This window comes from Mesoplodon bidens (assembly GCF_964165515.1).
Source record: "Mesoplodon bidens genome assembly, chromosome: 13".
Classification (NCBI taxonomy): Eukaryota; Metazoa; Chordata; class Mammalia; order Artiodactyla; family Ziphiidae; genus Mesoplodon; species Mesoplodon bidens.
The window spans coordinates 8,237,957-8,255,857 of record NC_138169.1 but is presented as its reverse complement, the minus strand read 5'-3'; the positions used below and the strand labels follow the sequence as shown (position 1 = coordinate 8,255,857).

The window sequence follows — 17,901 nt, the reverse complement described above, 5'->3', positions numbered from 1 at the left end:
GTTGTCAGGGGCTGGGGGAGATGGGAGGTGACTGCTTAATGGATAGAGGGCTTCCTTTTGGGCTGACGAAAGTGTCCTGGAACTAGAGGGAATTGTTGCACAGTATTGTTAATGTACTAAATGGCACTAAATTTTACACTTTAAAAGGGTTAATGGTTAATTTTATATTGAGTGAATTTTCCTCAATAAAAAAAATGCTAAACAAAAACGCTTTGAATTGCTGATTTTCAGTGATATTCATTCCTTCAGGTATTAATTATAGCTTCAAAGCCTTATAAATGTAGAATTCAGATTTGCATTAACTACCACTTAGTCACAATCATTTGTGGCATTTTTATGTATTTACTTATTTTTCAGAATGTTTCTAGATGTCCCTAGAGACAGCAGGTTATCCTACCTGTAGAAATTGCAAAGCTCTGACCCTGTTCAGATGCATTTGTTTTGATTTGTGCTGTTATGTAGCTCTTCTTTTGGAAACCAAGTCTTTTTTTAGTAGTGATTTTTTTTTTCTGTGCTTATCAGTATGAAGAGGGAGATATACTTGTTCACAGTGCCCCACTTTTAACAGAAAAAGTGAGTATGCCTGTTGTGCGTTTTATTACGTCTGACTTTGTGGAGAATAAATATGTGTGTGTGTCAGCTTAGTCATTTTGGGCTACTCTTTGTATGTCTTTATATTGCAAAAAAAAAAAAAGCACCAAAAAAATTTAGAACATCACATTAAACAGGCTAGGAAAAGGACACTTGTCTCTTGTTTGAGAGCTGAAACAAGAAGGCACAGAGTTGCCTTGTTTGACCTCAGCTGGGAATGTCACGTTTTTCACCACTCGGCACATGCACACATCTGCAAATGATTGTGAAAGTGCCACGAGGATTGATTTGGAGGTTACAAATAAATATCAGAAAGTAAGTAAAATTCACAAATACTGAATCCACAAAGAATGAGGATCGGCTGCAGTTTGAAATGATAAAAATGCCTCGTGTTGAAACAGGGCTGTTCTTAGAACGTGATGTCCTTGCTTGACCAATTGTGCTTCTACTGACCCTCTTGTGTTCAAGTCAGAGAGGTCCACCTTAGGATCTTCTCTGCCTAAGTAGAGAGTCAGGCAGCAGATTTACTGTATCATGTGACAGATCGCCAAGTTTTCTTCATGTATTCATTCAGTAAACTTTCACTGAGGGTTCACTCACTGCTCTGGGTTCTTTCTATACTTCATCTCTAAGACACTCCCTAAGAAAGATGGCCTAGTGCCTTATCCTACGTAGCACACATTTAATAAGAAGTCTTGGGGCATTTCTATGTACAGCACTTAAATTTCCACTGATGGGAAAATAATTTATGATCAAAAATAAACTGAGAGAATTGTTTTATAATGTTTTACAGCTGGAGCATGCTTTGTCCACAGCAGACATTAGTTTCTTTATCAGTCTCTGAAACCTCAGTAAGAGAAGTTGAACAGATATAAATGATAATTAATCACTCCTTCATTTGCTTTAAGCAAACAGTTTAATTAAGCCAGTACAGAACCCTTCACTTCCTCTTAGCAAACCTTCAGTGGTTCAGAGCTGCCTGATCATGGCAATCCATGGGGGAGGGTTTTTTTAATGATTTTTTTTTACTTTATTTTTTTCCTACTATATTTAGGTAAAACATTATAAAACATTGTGTTGATAAATGTTTTGTTTTATATTTACTACCAAAAGTAACTCATAACCTGTCTCTTGAAATGCAGACGTTCAACAAGTTCGTGGGAAAATTTAGCCAGTCAGTCTTTCATTTGAATTTAACCCAAATACTGTCGGCGACAATGGAAGGGAAGCTGGTTGTCTGGGATATTTACCGCCCACCGCCATCTGCCTCCACCTCTTTGGGCTTTCCCCACATCACACCTTGTAAACTGGTTCATTTGCAGAAGGAGGGTATCACTGTGCTTACTACAGTTGACAGGTACTTAATTAATTAAAAAGTAGCTATAGATGATGATAAAATTATTTTAAAACCCTTTTGGAGGTATACACATATGTTGTATATGCATAGATTGTTTCTGGGGAGATCCAGTTAACTGGAAACATTGGCTGCCTCTGAGGAAAAGAACTGAGAACTAGGATCAAGGATGGGGGCGGATTTAGTTCTTTTTATAGTCTCATTTGTACTGACTGGTTTGCTTTTTTTTAAAAAAAAATCATGGGCATGTATTACTTTTTTTTAAAGTAATTTAATATTTTATTTATTTACTTAATTTTTGGCTGCGTTGGGTCTTTGCTGCTGCGCACAGGCTTTCTCTAGTTGCAGCGAGCGGGGGCTACTCTTCATTGCGGTGCGCAGGCTTCTTGTTGCGGTGGCTTCTCTTGTTGCAGAGCATGGGCTGTAGAGCACACGGCCTTCAGTAGTTGTGGCACGCGGGCTTCAGTAGTTGTGGCTCGTGAGCTGTAGAGCGCAGGCTCAGTAGTTGTGGTGCACAGACTTAGTTGCTCTGCGGCATGTGGGATCTTCCCGGACCAGGGCTCGAACCCGTGTCCCCTGCACTGTCAGGTGGCTTCTTAACCGCTGCACCACCAGGGAAGTCCCAGGCATGTATTACTTTTAACAGTCCTTTTTTTTTTTTTTTTTTTTTTTGCGGTACGCGGGCCTCTCACTGCTGTGGCCTCTCCCGTTGCGGAGCACAGGCTCCGGACGTGCAGGCTCAGCAGCCATGGCTCACGGGCCCAGCCGCTCCGCGGCATGTGGGATCTTCCTGGACCGGTGCACGAACCTGCGTCCCCTGCATTGGCAGGCGGACTCTCAACCACTGCGCCACCAGGGAAGCCCCTAACAGTCCTTTTGTGTTGGTGAAACAAAAAGTAACTAATTTTTTTTTCTTCTGCCCTAATTAGACTTATTTTGCTCATACTTTAAATTTAATAAGAGGACATAGATAGCTATATAGTTCTTTCTGATTACAGAATAACATTTACCCATCATGAAAAGATGAACTACAGCATAACTTTATAAACTTCCCTAACTCTTTGATTTTGAGAGGCCGCAGGAGCACATAGATGATCTAAGCCTTATGCCTTAGCCTCAGACATAAAGGGGTTCACGTTGCCAGATGCATCCCTTCCTTGCCAAGTGACCTTGGACAAGGGACTGAAATGTGCTGAGCCTCCAGTCTTCCATCTGTAAAGTAGGCATAACAATACTGTCCCTCCAGAGTGATTTTGTGAGGATGGCTTGCGCAATCTTAGTTCTTCCCTGACCAGAGATTGAACCCTGGCCCCGGCAGTGAAAGCTCTGAGTCCTAACCACTGGACTGCCGGGGAATTCCCAAGCCTTGTAAAACTCTTAGCATGTCATCTGGTACAGGGGAACTCTAGGTAAAACAGCCATTATCAGTGTGCTGGAGACGACTGCCTCGTGACAAGAACCCTGCCCACATGGTTGGAGTCACTGTGCCATCTGCTTCCCAGAAGCCCATTGCTTTCTTGACCCTTTCTTTTAATACAGAGGAACAGTGAGGTCCTGGTGTGGCTTTACAAAGACAAATGCAAATCGTCATCTTCATTCACTTGATGCGAAAAGACAGTAGTAGAATTGCAGCTGATGATGCAAAATCAACTTTTAATTGTGGGGTCAGGACCCAGGGAAGACCAGGCCTGGGTTTCCTTTTCTCCGTGTTAAATAAAACCCAGCCAGGACCCCAGAGCCCTTGCAGGAAGAGGTCTCAGAAAACACTTGGCTTGTTTTTGCCGTTTCTGTCCAGCAGAGGGCTGTGAATGACATTCTAGCCAATTACTCGGCCCACCTGCCTTGCTTATTAATCAGAAACCTCGTTTAATCACTTTGCGTATATAAGAGAAAATTCATCCCACACCTCCCCCCGCCCCCCGTGAGTAGAATTATGTCAGAGGCTTTAAAAAAAAAAAAACAACAAGCCCATTTGGGATGGCTCTGAGGACGGGAAATAAAAGCTGTTTTGTCACGCAGCACTGCCTTTGGCTGTGGTGACTGGACAGGGTTTTACGATCGATCGCTCTCACAGCAGTGTCCTCCTGTATCCCGTTGCCAGCCTGCGTGATTTCAGAGGAATGGTTGATGGATTCTGTTGTCATCTGTAGTCTTAGGGCAGAGGATGTAAATCACTGCCCACTGCCATTGCATGGGGCTGATCTTGGGGGGCAGGGAAGAGGAGAGCAGAGAGCAGGGACTTTGCATAAGATACACCTGGATCCCTGCATAGTCTAGCCACGTGGCCCTCATAGGGTTGCCAGGTTTATGTACGTCCAAATGTTGCATGGGGCAACTGCATTTGGGACCATGCAATATATGGGACATACTTATTCTAAAAAGTTACTCATTGTTCATCTGAAATTCAAATTTAACTGGGTATCCTGCACTTTTATTTGCTAAATCTGGCAATCCGAGGCCTTGAGCCTTAAGTTTCCTAGATGTGAACTGGGATGACAGTAAAATCAGCCACATAGGGCAATATATATTTTTAAAATAAATTTATTTATTTATTTGTTTTTATTTTTGGCTGTGTTGGGTCTTCGCTGCTGTGTGCGGGCTTTCTCTAGCTGCGGCGAGTGGGGGCTACTCTTCATTGTGGTGTGCGGACCTCTCACTGCAGTGGCTTCTCTTGTTGTGGAGCACGGGCTCCAGGCACGCGGGCTTCAGTAGTTTGTGGCTCGCGGCCTCTCTAGAGCGCAGGCTCAGTAGTTGTGACACATGGGCTTAGTTCCTCAGCGGCATGTGGGATCTTCCCGGACCAGGGCTTGAACCCGTGTCCCCTGCATTGGCAGGCAGTCTTAACCACTGCACCACCAGGGAAGCCCAGGGCAGTATTAAGTGGAAGTTTTTACAATGCCCTGAGTCCAGGGGCTGACATATAATTAGGTGTTCAATAGATGGTACTCATTACCATTATTTAACAAACCGATGTTATTCTCCATTTCAGCTATATTGTCACAGGTGACATTCGGGGTAACATCAAGTTCTACGATCACACCCTGTCCATTGTGAACTGGTACAGCCACTTCAAACTGAGCTGCATAAGAAGCCTGTCCTTCTCAAAGACCCGGGCAACTCCTCCGACCGAAAATACAAACTATCCTCCAGACTGCACCTTAAAGGGTGACCTTTTTATTGTAAGGTGAGTTGTTAATGAATCTCATCATTTGCATGGTCAAAAAGTGACATCTCGGGGCCTCCCTGGTGGCGCAGTGGTTGAGAGTCCGCCTGCCGATGCAGGGGATACGGGTTCGTGCCCCGGTCTGGGAGGATCCCATATGCCGCGGAGCGGCTGGGCCCGTGAGCCATGGCCGCTGGGCCTGCGCATCCGGAGCCTGTGCTCCGCAACGGGAGAGGCCACAACAGTGAGAGGCCCGCATACCGCAAAAAGAAAAAAAAAAAAAAAAAAAAAAAAAGTGACGTCTCCTTTTAGTTTATGTGCAGTGGGATCTTCTTCCTACTCCTGGGATGTGACCTCGAGGGTACTGGCCTCCCTAGTCCGTCCTTTACCTGGCTTGCAGACGGATCTCCTTGGCTGATTACAATCACTATTTAATTGATTTTTTAAGTGAAACATCATTCTCCTGTTAAGAATGTCTAGTGATGGGAAGCTGGAAAGGGCTCTAATCCCTGTTGCCTCTGGAGTCCTTCGCTGTAGGTTGGTCTCCTTTCTCGAAGCTGAGTTTGTCCTAGCACTGCAGTTAAAGGGATTTGATAGTTAATAGCCATAACATTTCAAGACAGAATTATCTGTGAGTCTGCTTAATTACCCTTGTGGTATTTGCAGGCACATCTGTATGTGTGCACCAAACTCCATATTTGCATACACAAATGAATATTTGCATGTGCAGATTAGCTAATTGTACAGCTGACTGTCCATCTGCATACTTAATGACTCAATTTACATGTAGAAATGTGGGCTTTTTCACTTGCAAATGGAGGCTGTTGGGTATTGGTGGTATATTTTTGGCGATGTTGGGTTAATAGTGTCACTAAATTACAGACGACAGAGGCGTTTCATGTGCAATTAGAAGCAGAATAGCTGGCGTGCCCCATTCCCTGCAAACACTGATGCTGTTGGGTCTCTCCTTGGCAAACAGGAATTTTATCATTGGAACGTCGGATGCGTCAGTGTACCACTTAACAGCAGATGGGACCAAACTTGAGAAGTTATTTGTAGAGCCCAAGGATGCCATTTGTGCCATCTCCTGCCACCCATACCAACCCCTCATTGCCATCGGGAGTTTCTGTGGGATGATCAAAGTGTGGGATTATGAACAGAAAAAATACCTCTTCAGCAGGATCTTTGAGAAGGGGCTTGGAGTCCAGAGTCTGACCTACAACCCCGAAGGTATTTTCATTTTGTCAGCCTGTCTCAGGTTCTCAAATGAAAACAGACCCAAATGGCTAATCCCTTGGCTGTCACAGCTCCAGGAAGGTTATCTTGACCCTCTCCCCGCACCAGGCCAGATGGGACGCCTTCTCCCCCTGGATCCTGCAGAGCTCCGTACCGCCTGGTCGCATCCCACGATGCCATGCTTTCCAGTTTACTTCTCCTTCTCAGGACCTTGTCTGTCGTGTTCGTTGCTGTCTCCTTGGCACCTAGAACAAGGCCTGGTGTGGAGTCGATGTTTCTTGAGTGAATGAAGTCCTTTTCGATCATTGTTCTCTGGCTTGTGATTTCAGGAGCTCTCCTCGGAGCTGGCTTCACAGAAGGGACCGTTTACATTCTTGATGCAATGTCCTTAGAAAGTGAAATCCCAGAGCCTTTCAAATATTCCAGAACTAGTGTGACTCACGTCAGCTTCTCCCATGACTCCCAGTATATGGCGACCGCTGTGAGTATTTTCACTGAGTGCCCTCCAGGGGCTCAGCAACCTTACTTAAAGCCACAAGGGGGAGGGGCTGGGAGTTAGGGGGGATGGGGAGTAGCTGCTAGAGGGTACAGGTTTCTTTTGGGGGTGATAAAATTGTTCTAAAACTGTGATGATGGATGCACAACTCTGTGAGTATACTAAAGCCCACTGAACTGTACACTTCCAGTGGGTGAATTGTGTGGGAGGTGAATTATATCTCAATAAAGCTGTTATAAAAGGAGAAAGGGGTGGGGGAAGTGGGGGGACTTCTGCCTGAAAACAAGACCAGGGCCTCAGAACTTCCAGACTTGGATTCTGCTACTCTGACAGCTCGTTTTGGTTTGTTAGTTTTTCGGAACCCTTCCTCTGCATCCAGGCTTTTATCTTTCCCTTTGATTTTTGACGAGATGACATTCTCATTTAAGCGGAGTCTTGCACTGAGCATTTCGGATTCTGGTCCTTCCCTCTGTGAATAGGGCTCTTAATCTCAGTAAAGATTTTTCTGGGACCCCCAACCTCTCCCTTCATGCCAGTTCTCTTGGGGGATGAGGTGGGGTGCAGGGAAGCAGCCGGCTTCACTTGAACCTCTGTCCCTTACACGCTTCCCAGCAGCACACTGACTCAGGCGCCCCAGGTCCCTTCAGGCTGCTGCCGCCCATTCCCCGACCCCTGTCACTCTCAGCCATCACGTATATATATTTTTTAAGCGTACCTTTTAAAATTTTGTGTAGCTGGATAAAGAGAAGGGAGGACAGAAGCAGAAAGAGTCAGGGTTTCAGTTTCCAACAGAGAAAGAGGTGGGGACCAGCAAGGAGAGTAAGACCATAGTGTCAGACAAATACCGTCTCTCCCTGCCCCCACCTACCTACTTTGAACCTTGATTTTCTCATCTGCAAAACGGGCATTATTTTACTACTTGCTCCAATAAACAAAGGTTTTCTTTTTGCATAAAATTTCTAAAAGCAAAGTTAGTATGAAAAACATAGTGATGTTTCTTAAGGTAACAAAATCTAAAAAGGAGCAACTTCTACTCTTTTGCTCGTACTCAGGATGTAAGTTTCACCGTGGCCGTTTACGTGGTGACAGTCAAAAATGGACGAAGGGTCTGGGAGTATTTGGCAAGACTTCGTTCTCATCGCAAGAGCATTCGAAGTGTCCTGTTCGGGGTTCACCTGGACAGCAATGAGCCAAGACTGCTGAGCCTCGGGAGAGACAGACTCTTGGTGAGCTGTTTCATCTTCCTTTGCCTGGTCACCAGGAACATGTCTCGTTCTCGTTACCTCCCTGGCGTCTGGCACAGAACCAGACCCCCAGTACGTGTGTTTGTTTGAGAAAATGAATGTACGACAAAGTAGCGAAAACCTTTCTGAGTTGGCACTTGGCCTTCACACAGCTCTGACACCACACAGGGACTTGTGTCCTGAGTGAGGAGGCTCCTGGGAAGCGGCACGTTGACGGCGGGGTTGGGGTACTCCCCACAGCACGGACAGCTCGGCCACCCTCGCCTCTCAGTGTATGTTTCAAAGCCAACACTTACACTTTCTGTGTGTCTAGGGGACAGGGCCAGGCTTTTACCTCAATGTGACAACTCAGAGAATATCAGAGGGAAAGGTAGAGACAGTGGCAAATGCAATATTACATGATCGAGCCAAAAGATTCAACATCAGTCGATCTATCTGTGCATCCATCTTAACTTCCTTCCTTCCCTCCCCCCCTTTCTTCCTTTATTCTATCCATCCTTCCTTCTGTCCATCCATGCTGGTCTGGCCACCAAAGCCTACATATGTGTGAAATTCAGCAGGCTGCTAATTTATGACTGTCAAGTGCTGAGATTTAGATATGAATTAGTTCCTACCCTCAAAAAGTTCCCAAGATAACGATAAGTGAAGCAGCACAACATAACTGTAAGAGTTCAGGTTTTGGAGTTAGCTGGACCTAGATTTGAATTCTCACCCTCCCACTTCTTAGCTGTGTGACCTTGGGGAAACCACTGAACCTCTCTGAACATCTGTTTTCTCATCTGCAAAATGGGCACAACAGTACTGCTTTGCTGGGGAGTCATGAGTATTAAATGGCATCATCTTGCTCATAATGGATACTCCGTATTGGTAGCCTGTTAGGTGTAGACGTTTAGGCAAGTCTTCTCCTAGAAGACCTGATACTGTCTCTCCCCAGAAAAGGACTGCTGACTGACTTCATTCACCTCAGTCCTCATGTGTGTTCATCTGGGCTTCTCTGTAGATCGAGTATAATCTACTCAAGAGCTACAGAGACCACCTGGAAGTCCTGGACGTTCAGCGAACCGACCAGGGCAGCCACCCCACCTGTATGGTCTGGTACCCGCCACTTACCAAGGAGCTCTTCCTGCTCATTTGCAACAGTGGCTACAAAGTGAAGCTTTTTAATTCAACCACAAAAATGTGCAGGTAAGCACGGGAGCTTCCCGCTAATGGCACGTAAATCAGTTTCTCAGCGCCCGGCTTATTTCAAGTCCCACCTTAAGGACCTGCAAGCAGCTTGGCTACCATCACAACCCTCCTCCCTTTGCAGAGGAGGAAACTGAGGCACAGATAAGGGAGGTCGTTCTCACCAAGGGTCACATGGTTAGGAAGTGCCAGAATCAGGATTCAAACCCAGAGCCCTTGTTTCTGAGCCCAGCACTGCACAGGGATAAGGTACGCAGAGCTCAGTGCCTGAGGCCCAGGGAAGGAACTGGACCCCGAGGCCCCGGAGAAGTTGCTGATGTGTGATAAAATCTTCTGTTCTTCCCTCCTGGATAAAAACAGATAGTTTCAGAATGGACTTGAGGACACGGGGAGGGGGAAGGGTAAGCTGGGACGAAGTGAGAGAGTGGCATGGACATATACACACGACCAAACGTAAAATAGACAGCTAGTGGGAAGCAGCCGCATAGCACAGGGAGATCAGCTTGGTGTTTTGCAACCACCTAGAGGGGTGGCGTAGGGAGGGTGGGAGGGAGGGAGACCCAAGAGGGAAGAGATATGGGGATATATGTATACGTATAGCTGATTCACTTTGTTATAAAGCAGAAATTAACACACCATCGTAAAGCAATTATACTCCAATAAAGATGTTAAAGAGAAAACAACAGATAGTTTCACCCGAATACTACCAGTTGTTTAATTTTTCTTATTCTTCGTTCTTAAAGGAGTTTTAAGTTCAACAGATAGCATTCTTTCTTCTCTCAGTAACTATTTACTGGGCCCCTACCTGAGCCAGGTGCTGTTCTAGGTGCTGAAGATGGAGATGAAAACAAAACAATGTTTCTGTCACCATGAAATTTGCATTTTATTGGGAAGTGGAGTTCATGTTAGAAGCTGGGCTAGAGACCCATGTTTGAGGTCAGCACACCTGGTGGTTTAAAGCCATGAGATGAGGGAAGATTCCAGAGGGGAAGGGTAGATGGAGGAGCGGTCAAAGGACCAAGCCCAGGGCATCCAAAGCTTAGCGTCCTAGAGCGGTGGTTCCTCCATCCCGAAGTAGGTCTGCTTCTGTGGCTGGCCTCTTGTGCTGCTAGGCCTGTGGGTCCAGGCTTTGCCTCTCGTGATCAGCACTGATTATGGTGCGTGATCCCTGTGTCGGGGCCCTGCATTTGTCATCCTGTTTCATCTGCAATAACCCTGCAAAGGATTGTGCCACTGGGGATCAGAGAGGTGATAAAACTTGCCCCAGGTCAAGCTGCTGGTCAGGGCAGGACTTGACCCTTGAACCAAGCTGTGACTTTGTCCTCTCCTTGGCATCACTGGACCCTGTTGCAGCCCTGGCTTTGGAATCCTAGATAGTCAGCCCTGGCAGGCAGCCTCTTTCTGCCTGTGGTTTGGCTGCCTCGTGGGGATGGCCAGGAAGAGCAGAGTCAGGAGAAACTGGAGGTGAGAATGCTTTAGTGACCCCACCCAGGAGGCAGAAGTCAGAAAACACCAACAGCAGCTGGCCCCATGCTTGAGGAAGACCTATTTTTGGAAATATATCTCAGATAAGATAGGTCCTCAAAAGGCCAGAATCACCCAGGATCTTTTTTTTTTTTTCCCCAATAACCCTTTTTAGAAGGGCCCAAGGAGAAATGACTGAAAAATGCCGTTTCATGTGGCAGGGACAGGCGAGAAATCCAGCACAATTTTTGTTTTTAACTATTAAAACACTGGGGAGGAGACATTTGAAAGAAATATGTAGAAAGGAGTTTTAGGAAGATTTCAGAGTCTTTGTACATCATCTTTAACGGACACAAACTTTTTGGACAAAGAATATCCCATAGATGTGCCCAGTCCTGAGAACCTCTGAGGTGGCTGAGCAGGCAGCTGGGGGATGCGGGATGGAGCGGCCCAGGCTTGGAGTTGCCGCTAACGGTAACAGCCACAGAGCCAAGCGGTGCAGAGCTTCTGCCATTGAAGATCAATGGGAAATTAGCATAAAGCAAATTTCTTTTTTTTTTTTAATGTTTCCATCCATTGCATTTTTTGTTGCTATTTTTTTCTTCCAGTTTTATTGAGATATAATTGACATACAGCACTATATAAGTTGAAGGTATACAGTATAATGATTTGACTTACATGCATCGTGAAGTGATACCACAGTACATTTAGTGAACATCCATCAGCTCCTATAGGTACAAAATTAAAGAAATAGAAAAACTTTTTTTTGTATAACTTTTTAGAACAGTTCTTTTTAAAAATTTTTATTATTTATTTATCTTATTTTTTGGCTGTGTCGGGTCTTCGTTGCGGCCTGCGGGCTCTTCGTTGCGGCACGCGGGCTCCTCTCTAGTTCTGGTGCGTGGGCTTAGTTGCCCCTGCGGCATGTCCGATGTTAGTTCCCCGACCAGGGCTCGAACCCACGTCCCTTGCCTTGCAAGACGGGTTCTCAACCACTGGACCACTGGGGAGGTCTCTAGAAAAACCTTTTTTTCTGTGAGATGAGAACTCTTAGGATTTACTCTCCTAACAGTTTTCATGTGTGACACACAACAGGGTTCCCTCTATTTAACATGTGGTACATCACATCCCTAGGACTTATTTATCCTGTAACTGGAAGTTTGTGCCTTTTGCCTGCCTTCATCCGGTTCCCCCTTCCCCCAACCCCTCCCTTCTGGTAACCACAAATCTGATCTCTTTTTCTATGAGTTTCTTTGTTTCTGAAGTATAATTGACCTATGACACTGTATTAGTTCTTGTTACACAACATAGTGATTCTATACATTTATACATATTTCTATTCATTTCAACATGATCGCTACAATATGTCACTGTACAAAGATATTACATAGTTATTGACTGTATGCTCCATGCTGTACATTTCATGCCTGTGACTCATTTATTTTGTAACTGAAAGTTTGTACCACTTAATCTCCCTCACCTATTTCTTTCCTCCCCCCATCCCTCCTCCCCTCAGGCAACCACCATTTTGGTCTCTGTATCTGTAATTCTGTTTCTATTTTGTTACATTTGTTCATTTGTTTTTTAGTTTCCACATATAAGTGAAATCATACAGTAGTTGTCTTTCTCTGTCTGACTTATTTCACTTAGCAGAATACCCTCTAGGTCCATGCTTGCTGTCACAAATCACAAGATATTTATTCCATTGTGTATCTTCTTTATCCATTCATCTTTTGATGGACATGTAGGTTGCTTCCGTATCTTAGCTATTGTAAGTAAAGCTGCAGTGAACATAGGGATGTGTATATCTTTTCAAATTAGTGCTTTCATTTAGAGCCATGAAGTTAGGAGTTTCTGCCACTGAAGATCAACTGGAAATTAGTATAAAGCATCTTTCTTAAAAAATAGTTTATTGGGCTTCCCTGGTGGCGCAGTGGTTGAGAGTCCGCCTGCTGATGCAGGGGACACGGGTTCGTGCCCCGGTCCGGGAAGATCCTATATGCCGCGGAGCGGCTGGGCCCGTGAGCCACGGCTGCTGAGCCTGCGCGTCCGGAGCCTGTGCTCCGCACTGGAGAGGCCACAACAGTGAGAGGCCCGTATACCACACACACACAAAAAAATAGTTTATTGAGGTGAAATTCACGTAACATAAAACCAACCGCTTTAAAGTGAACAGATCACTGGTATTTAGTCCATTCACAATGTTGTGCAACTATCACCCTATCTAGTGAAAACATTCTCATCGTTCCCAAGTAAAAACACCTTGCAGAAAGCATCTCTTAAGTTGTAGGAATAATAAAGCCCTGTAACCACAGCTTAATTGGGAAGGAATTGCCTGTTGATGATACATCCAAAATGATTAAAAAATGCATTTAAAAGCATTTGGAAGAACATGAAGAGGCAGTTCACAGACAAAGGCCACTAAAACCTATGAGCAGATGCTCACCAGTACATCAAAGATGCAAATGAAAACAAGACATCAGTTTTCACAAATCAGATCAGCAAAGATAAAAATGATGGATAGAGCCTGGCGTTGGCAAGGGTGTACGGGAACCAACCGGCTGTTGGCGGGCAGGGGTGGGAGGTGTGGGGACAGCAGTTTGTTACCCTCTATTAAATTATAGCCTGTCTTCTGACTTCTAGGAATGCAGCCCACAGAAGTACTCATACAGGATGCCAAGACATAAGTAAAAGGATGTCTTGTTTGAAAATATTTTTAAAAATGGAAACAATCCAAATGTCCATTAATAGGGAATTAGTTAAATGATGGCTCGTCAGCACACTGAAACATGATGCTGCTTTTAGAAAAGGAAAAAAATAAAAAAGAGACGATAGCTCTCTGCATAGTAACACGGAAATATCTCCAAGGCATAATATGAGGTACAGCAAACTGCCAAATATGCATGAATATATTTTCATCTAAAATTATACTTATCTGACTTATATATTTTCATCTAAAATTATAATTCTATGGGCTAGAATATATATAAAAGAAATTCTCGAGTCGTATACGCCAAACTATTACCCGTGATTATCTTGGGATAAAGGGGGTGCAGCCATGCAGAGTTATGGGTAGATTTTCTACTTTATGTCTCAACATTTGAAAATTTTCACAATGAATATGTAAAATGTTTTCAATCAGAAGAAAAATATATTAATTTGATGAAATTGTTAGAAATTTTGGCAGTACTAGGTAGCAGTTATACAGCTCCTACTATGTGCCAGGAACTGTTCTGAGTGCTTTATATATATTAACTTATTTAGTGCTCACTGCAGCCTTACGGGGTAAATGCTGTCATTATCCCTATTTTACCAGTGAGGGACCTGAGGCCCAGAAGGATTGACTAGCTTGACTTTTTTTTCTTTTGCTTATTTATAATTTAAATTAAGGTATAATTCATATACCATAACATTTACCATTTTCAGTGGCTTTTTACTATATTCACAAAGTTGTGTAACCATCATCACTATTTAATTCAAGAACGTTTTCATTACCCCCCAAAAGATACCCCAAACCCATTAGCAATCACTCCCCATTCACGTCCTTTCCCCCCTGATCTCCCACTGCTCCACCCCTGGCAACACCAGTCTACTTTCTGTCTGTATGGATTTGTCTGTTCTGGACATTTCATGTAAATGGAAGCATATAATATGTGACTTTCGGGGTCTTGCTTCTTAGCATCATGTTTTCAAGGTTCATCCATGGTGTAGCCTGTGTCAGTTCTTCATTCCTTTTAATGGCTGAGTAGTATTCCGTTGTATCCACAGGCCACATTTTGTCTATTCATCCATCAGTTGTCCGTTGGGTTGTCTCTACTTTTTGGCTATTATGAACATTTGTGTATCAGTTTCTGTGTAGACATCTGTTTCATTTCTTTTGTATATAGACCTAGAGGCAGAATCGCTGGATCATATGGTAACTATACTTAACCATTTGAGGAACCGCCAGACTGTCTTCCAAAGTAGCTGCACCACTTTACCTTCCTGCCAGCAATATATGAAGGTTCCAGTTTCTCCACAACTTGCCCCTGATTTTTAAGGGTCTGAGCTGGGATTCAAACCAGAGTCTGTGCTCTTAACCGTCCTCTTCCCTGCCTGTACCCACTCAGTGCTATTTGAGGAAAGTCCTTCAACATTTCTACTCGAATGACTAGATAAGGGTGACCTACAATTAGCTGATGCATTGTCTACCAGCTGGTCATTTTAGTGTTTTTAACATTTCACCTAATTCTCTGTGCACGTAAACCTGATCCTGGGTCATCCAGCCTGATACTCTCCTGCATCCTGCAGCCCAGTGGTCACGGTCAAGTCTGCCTTCAGAGTTCGCCCCTGCTCACCTCTTCGGTTTTACCTCCCTCCACCACCAGCCTTCTTTCTCCTTTACAGTTTTCAAGCAATAGTCCACGTCCCATACCTTTGACCTCCTGTGCGCACTGCCCGTTTTTCCGTTACCTCCATATTTTCTCTGCCTTTTCCAATTCACCTTCCCAAACAGCCCAGATGTCTGCTCATAGATGTCCCATCACCCCTTCCTCAGCGCAGGCTCCGTGCCGGGAATTTGCCTGTCATCTCACTTCTACCCTCGTGGTGCTTCCGTGTCTGTTGTTCCTGCAAGGCTGTGAGGTTGGCAACCAAATCTCACTCATTTCCGAGTCCCGACCTCCCGTCACGGTGCCTGGCACAGAGATGTGCTCAAGAAAGACATACAAGGAGCATCTCCTGTTCCCACCAGACACGGGCTGGGTGCAGGGGACACAGGGAGAAAACACATCCAAACGATGAGGGGCTTAAAATATAATAAGATGAAATAGCTACCCTCCTTACCCTGGGGCAGACCCAAGTTTTATGGGGTGTGAAGTGTATTTGGCTTTGTGGGTCCTCTTTTTAAAAAGAAGATATATAATTAAGAATAAAAAGTGGGGACTTCCGTGGTGGTGCAGTGGTTAAGAATCCACCTGCCAATACAGGGGACAAGGGTTTGATCCCTGGTCCGGGAAGATCCCACATGCCGTGGAGCAATTAAGCCCGTGTGCCGCAACTACTAAGCCTGCGCTCTAGAGCCTGCGAGCCACAGCTACTGAAGCCCGCAAGCCTAGAGCCTGTGCTCTGCAACAAGAGAAGCCACCGCAGTGAGAAGCCCACTCACCGCGACTAAGAGTAGCCCCTGCTCGCGGCAACTAGAGAAAGACCGCGCGCGGCAGCAAAGACCCAACACAGCCAAAGTAAATAAATAAATAAATAAATAAATAAATAAAGCAAGCTACAAGGATATACTGTAAAAAATATATATTAAAAAAAAAGGATAAAAAGTGGCTAGTGCCCCTCCCAGGCCTCAGGAGTTATGTGTGCAAGGAAGGGGTCCTGATGCTCAGGTCTGGCCAGCTTCAGGGAAAATCTACCTCTGGGCTTGAGGTCCTGTCCGGAAGCCTCCCCTCAGATCAGATTCCTAATTAGCGTAAGAGTGTCTGAATTCAGAAGTCGGACTGCTGTGAGGGTGCGATTCATTACAGTTTGATGCACAGATGGATTTTTGGAAATCCGCGCGTTGCCTTTAGACCTGCTGTCAGCTGTCTGGACACCAGGCTGAGGTCTTGGCCCCGCCCTGGGGATGAGGCTGTTTCCTCGCATCCTGCTGACGTTCCTCCCGTCCCTGCAGCATTTTTTTCCATCCCTTGTTCTCGTGCACGTTCTTGAGGCACAGTGTTCCCTTCACTCAGCTGTCAAGGAGGAAAGTCAGAGCCGCGGCTGTGAAGAGCATCCTTCACAAGCACAGTTTCCCCAGAGCGTTCGCCGTTTGGAGTTGTTGCCCCTTATTTACGGCCGCTGTTAGCGGTTGAGGGAGAGGTTCTTACAATGGGCTTAGCTGAGCAGCAAGACAGGAAATTCAGAATTTAAAAAGTATAGGACAACGTGAAAGGGAGCAGGTCACAACACCTGCGTTGGGGTTTGTGGAATTTAAAAAGCGTTCCTTTTTTCTCTTGCAGAAAGACGCTCCTCGGGCCAGTGTACGGATCTCCCATTGAGCAGATACAAATCCTCCCAGTGAAAACCCCTCTGGAACTTCAGAAACGCTACATGGTGTTTATTAACAGGGATAAGGTACCAGCCCTTTGCTCTCTGCCCCGGTAAGGTGACCGTGTACTTGGAGCCGGAGGCAGTCTCAGGTATTTCAAGACTCAAGAAAGCCGGCTTTCACAGCCAAGCCCGCGACTCCCATCCTGCTCCACAGTGAAAATGGCCATGAATGAGCGGGAATGACTCTCAGAAGAGTCACCTCGTTTCCTCTACTCCCAAAAGTACAGGACACGTGGTCCACCAAAGGGTTTTTCTTTTCTGATTTCTTTACAAGGAAAAATCTTATAAAGACCTACAAGTTAGTTACACTTAGTTGTATATTTGATGACTATATGGGAAGGCGTAAGATCATAAGATGCCAGAATTGTCCTGGAAAAGCCTGGACATGTGACCATGAAGATAGGAGGAAATCTTCCTTTCTGTGTCCCTGGTGGAACCTGCGTCTCTCTCCCAAGGGACCACCGTGCAGGGCACGGTGTGTGCGAAGCCCCAGCCATGTGAAATGCAGCTCTCACACACTGAGATGGCTGGTTCTAGACACACAGGTCTCTCCCATAAACAGATCTGGAGGTGACAGGTGACCCTGCCAGGCCCGGCCTGGGGCCCGGTTATCTGAGTCTGCATATCTAGTTACATCTTCCTTTCTAGGTTGGACTTCAGATCTTACCAGTCGATGGCAACCCACATAAGACATCCGCTCTTATATGCCACCCCAGCGGGGTGGCTGGAATGGACGTTTCCTATGACGGCCGCTACGCCTTCACAGCAGGAGGGCAGGACCGGTCGGTGGTGCAGTGGGAAATCAATTTAAGGTACGTGATGCGGTGAGAAGCTTGGCCCCATAAGAAGGGTGTCGAGTGGAGACCCCTTCTTTTCACTCAGGAACAGCAGACAGGTATTAAACCCCTACGACATGCCAGGCACTGTGCTAGGCCTGCGGGTACAAAGACAGCCAAGACTCAGGCGTTGCCTTTGGGGTGCTCCCTGCGACACCCGCTCATATTAATGTGCAGACAAGAGGTTACTATTCTGTCCCAGGGACCCATGGTATTTGCAGGTGAGGCCATGTGATTCCACCTTGTTCACCCGGGCC

At 45.5% G+C, this 17,901-nt stretch overlaps 1 protein-coding gene across 5 annotated transcripts in view; it reads left to right on the top strand.

The window, feature by feature from the left end:
• The window catches only part of CFAP251 (cilia and flagella associated protein 251), a 64,860-nt gene that overhangs the window by 22,589 nt on the left and 24,370 nt on the right, over nt 1-17,901 (top strand). For all 5 annotated transcript variants that reach the window (XM_081253173.1, XM_081253175.1, XM_081253174.1 and 2 more), the window contains 9 exons: nt 523-573; nt 1,734-1,948; nt 4,935-5,129; nt 6,088-6,338; nt 6,674-6,825; nt 7,893-8,066; nt 9,085-9,269; nt 16,718-16,832; nt 17,457-17,620. In XM_081253173.1, coding sequence (XP_081109299.1) covers nt 523-573; nt 1,734-1,948; nt 4,935-5,129; nt 6,088-6,338; nt 6,674-6,825; nt 7,893-8,066; nt 9,085-9,269; nt 16,718-16,832; nt 17,457-17,620 — 1,502 coding nt within the window. The remainder of the gene's footprint in view (nt 1-522; nt 574-1,733; nt 1,949-4,934; nt 5,130-6,087; nt 6,339-6,673; nt 6,826-7,892; nt 8,067-9,084; nt 9,270-16,717; nt 16,833-17,456; nt 17,621-17,901) is intronic.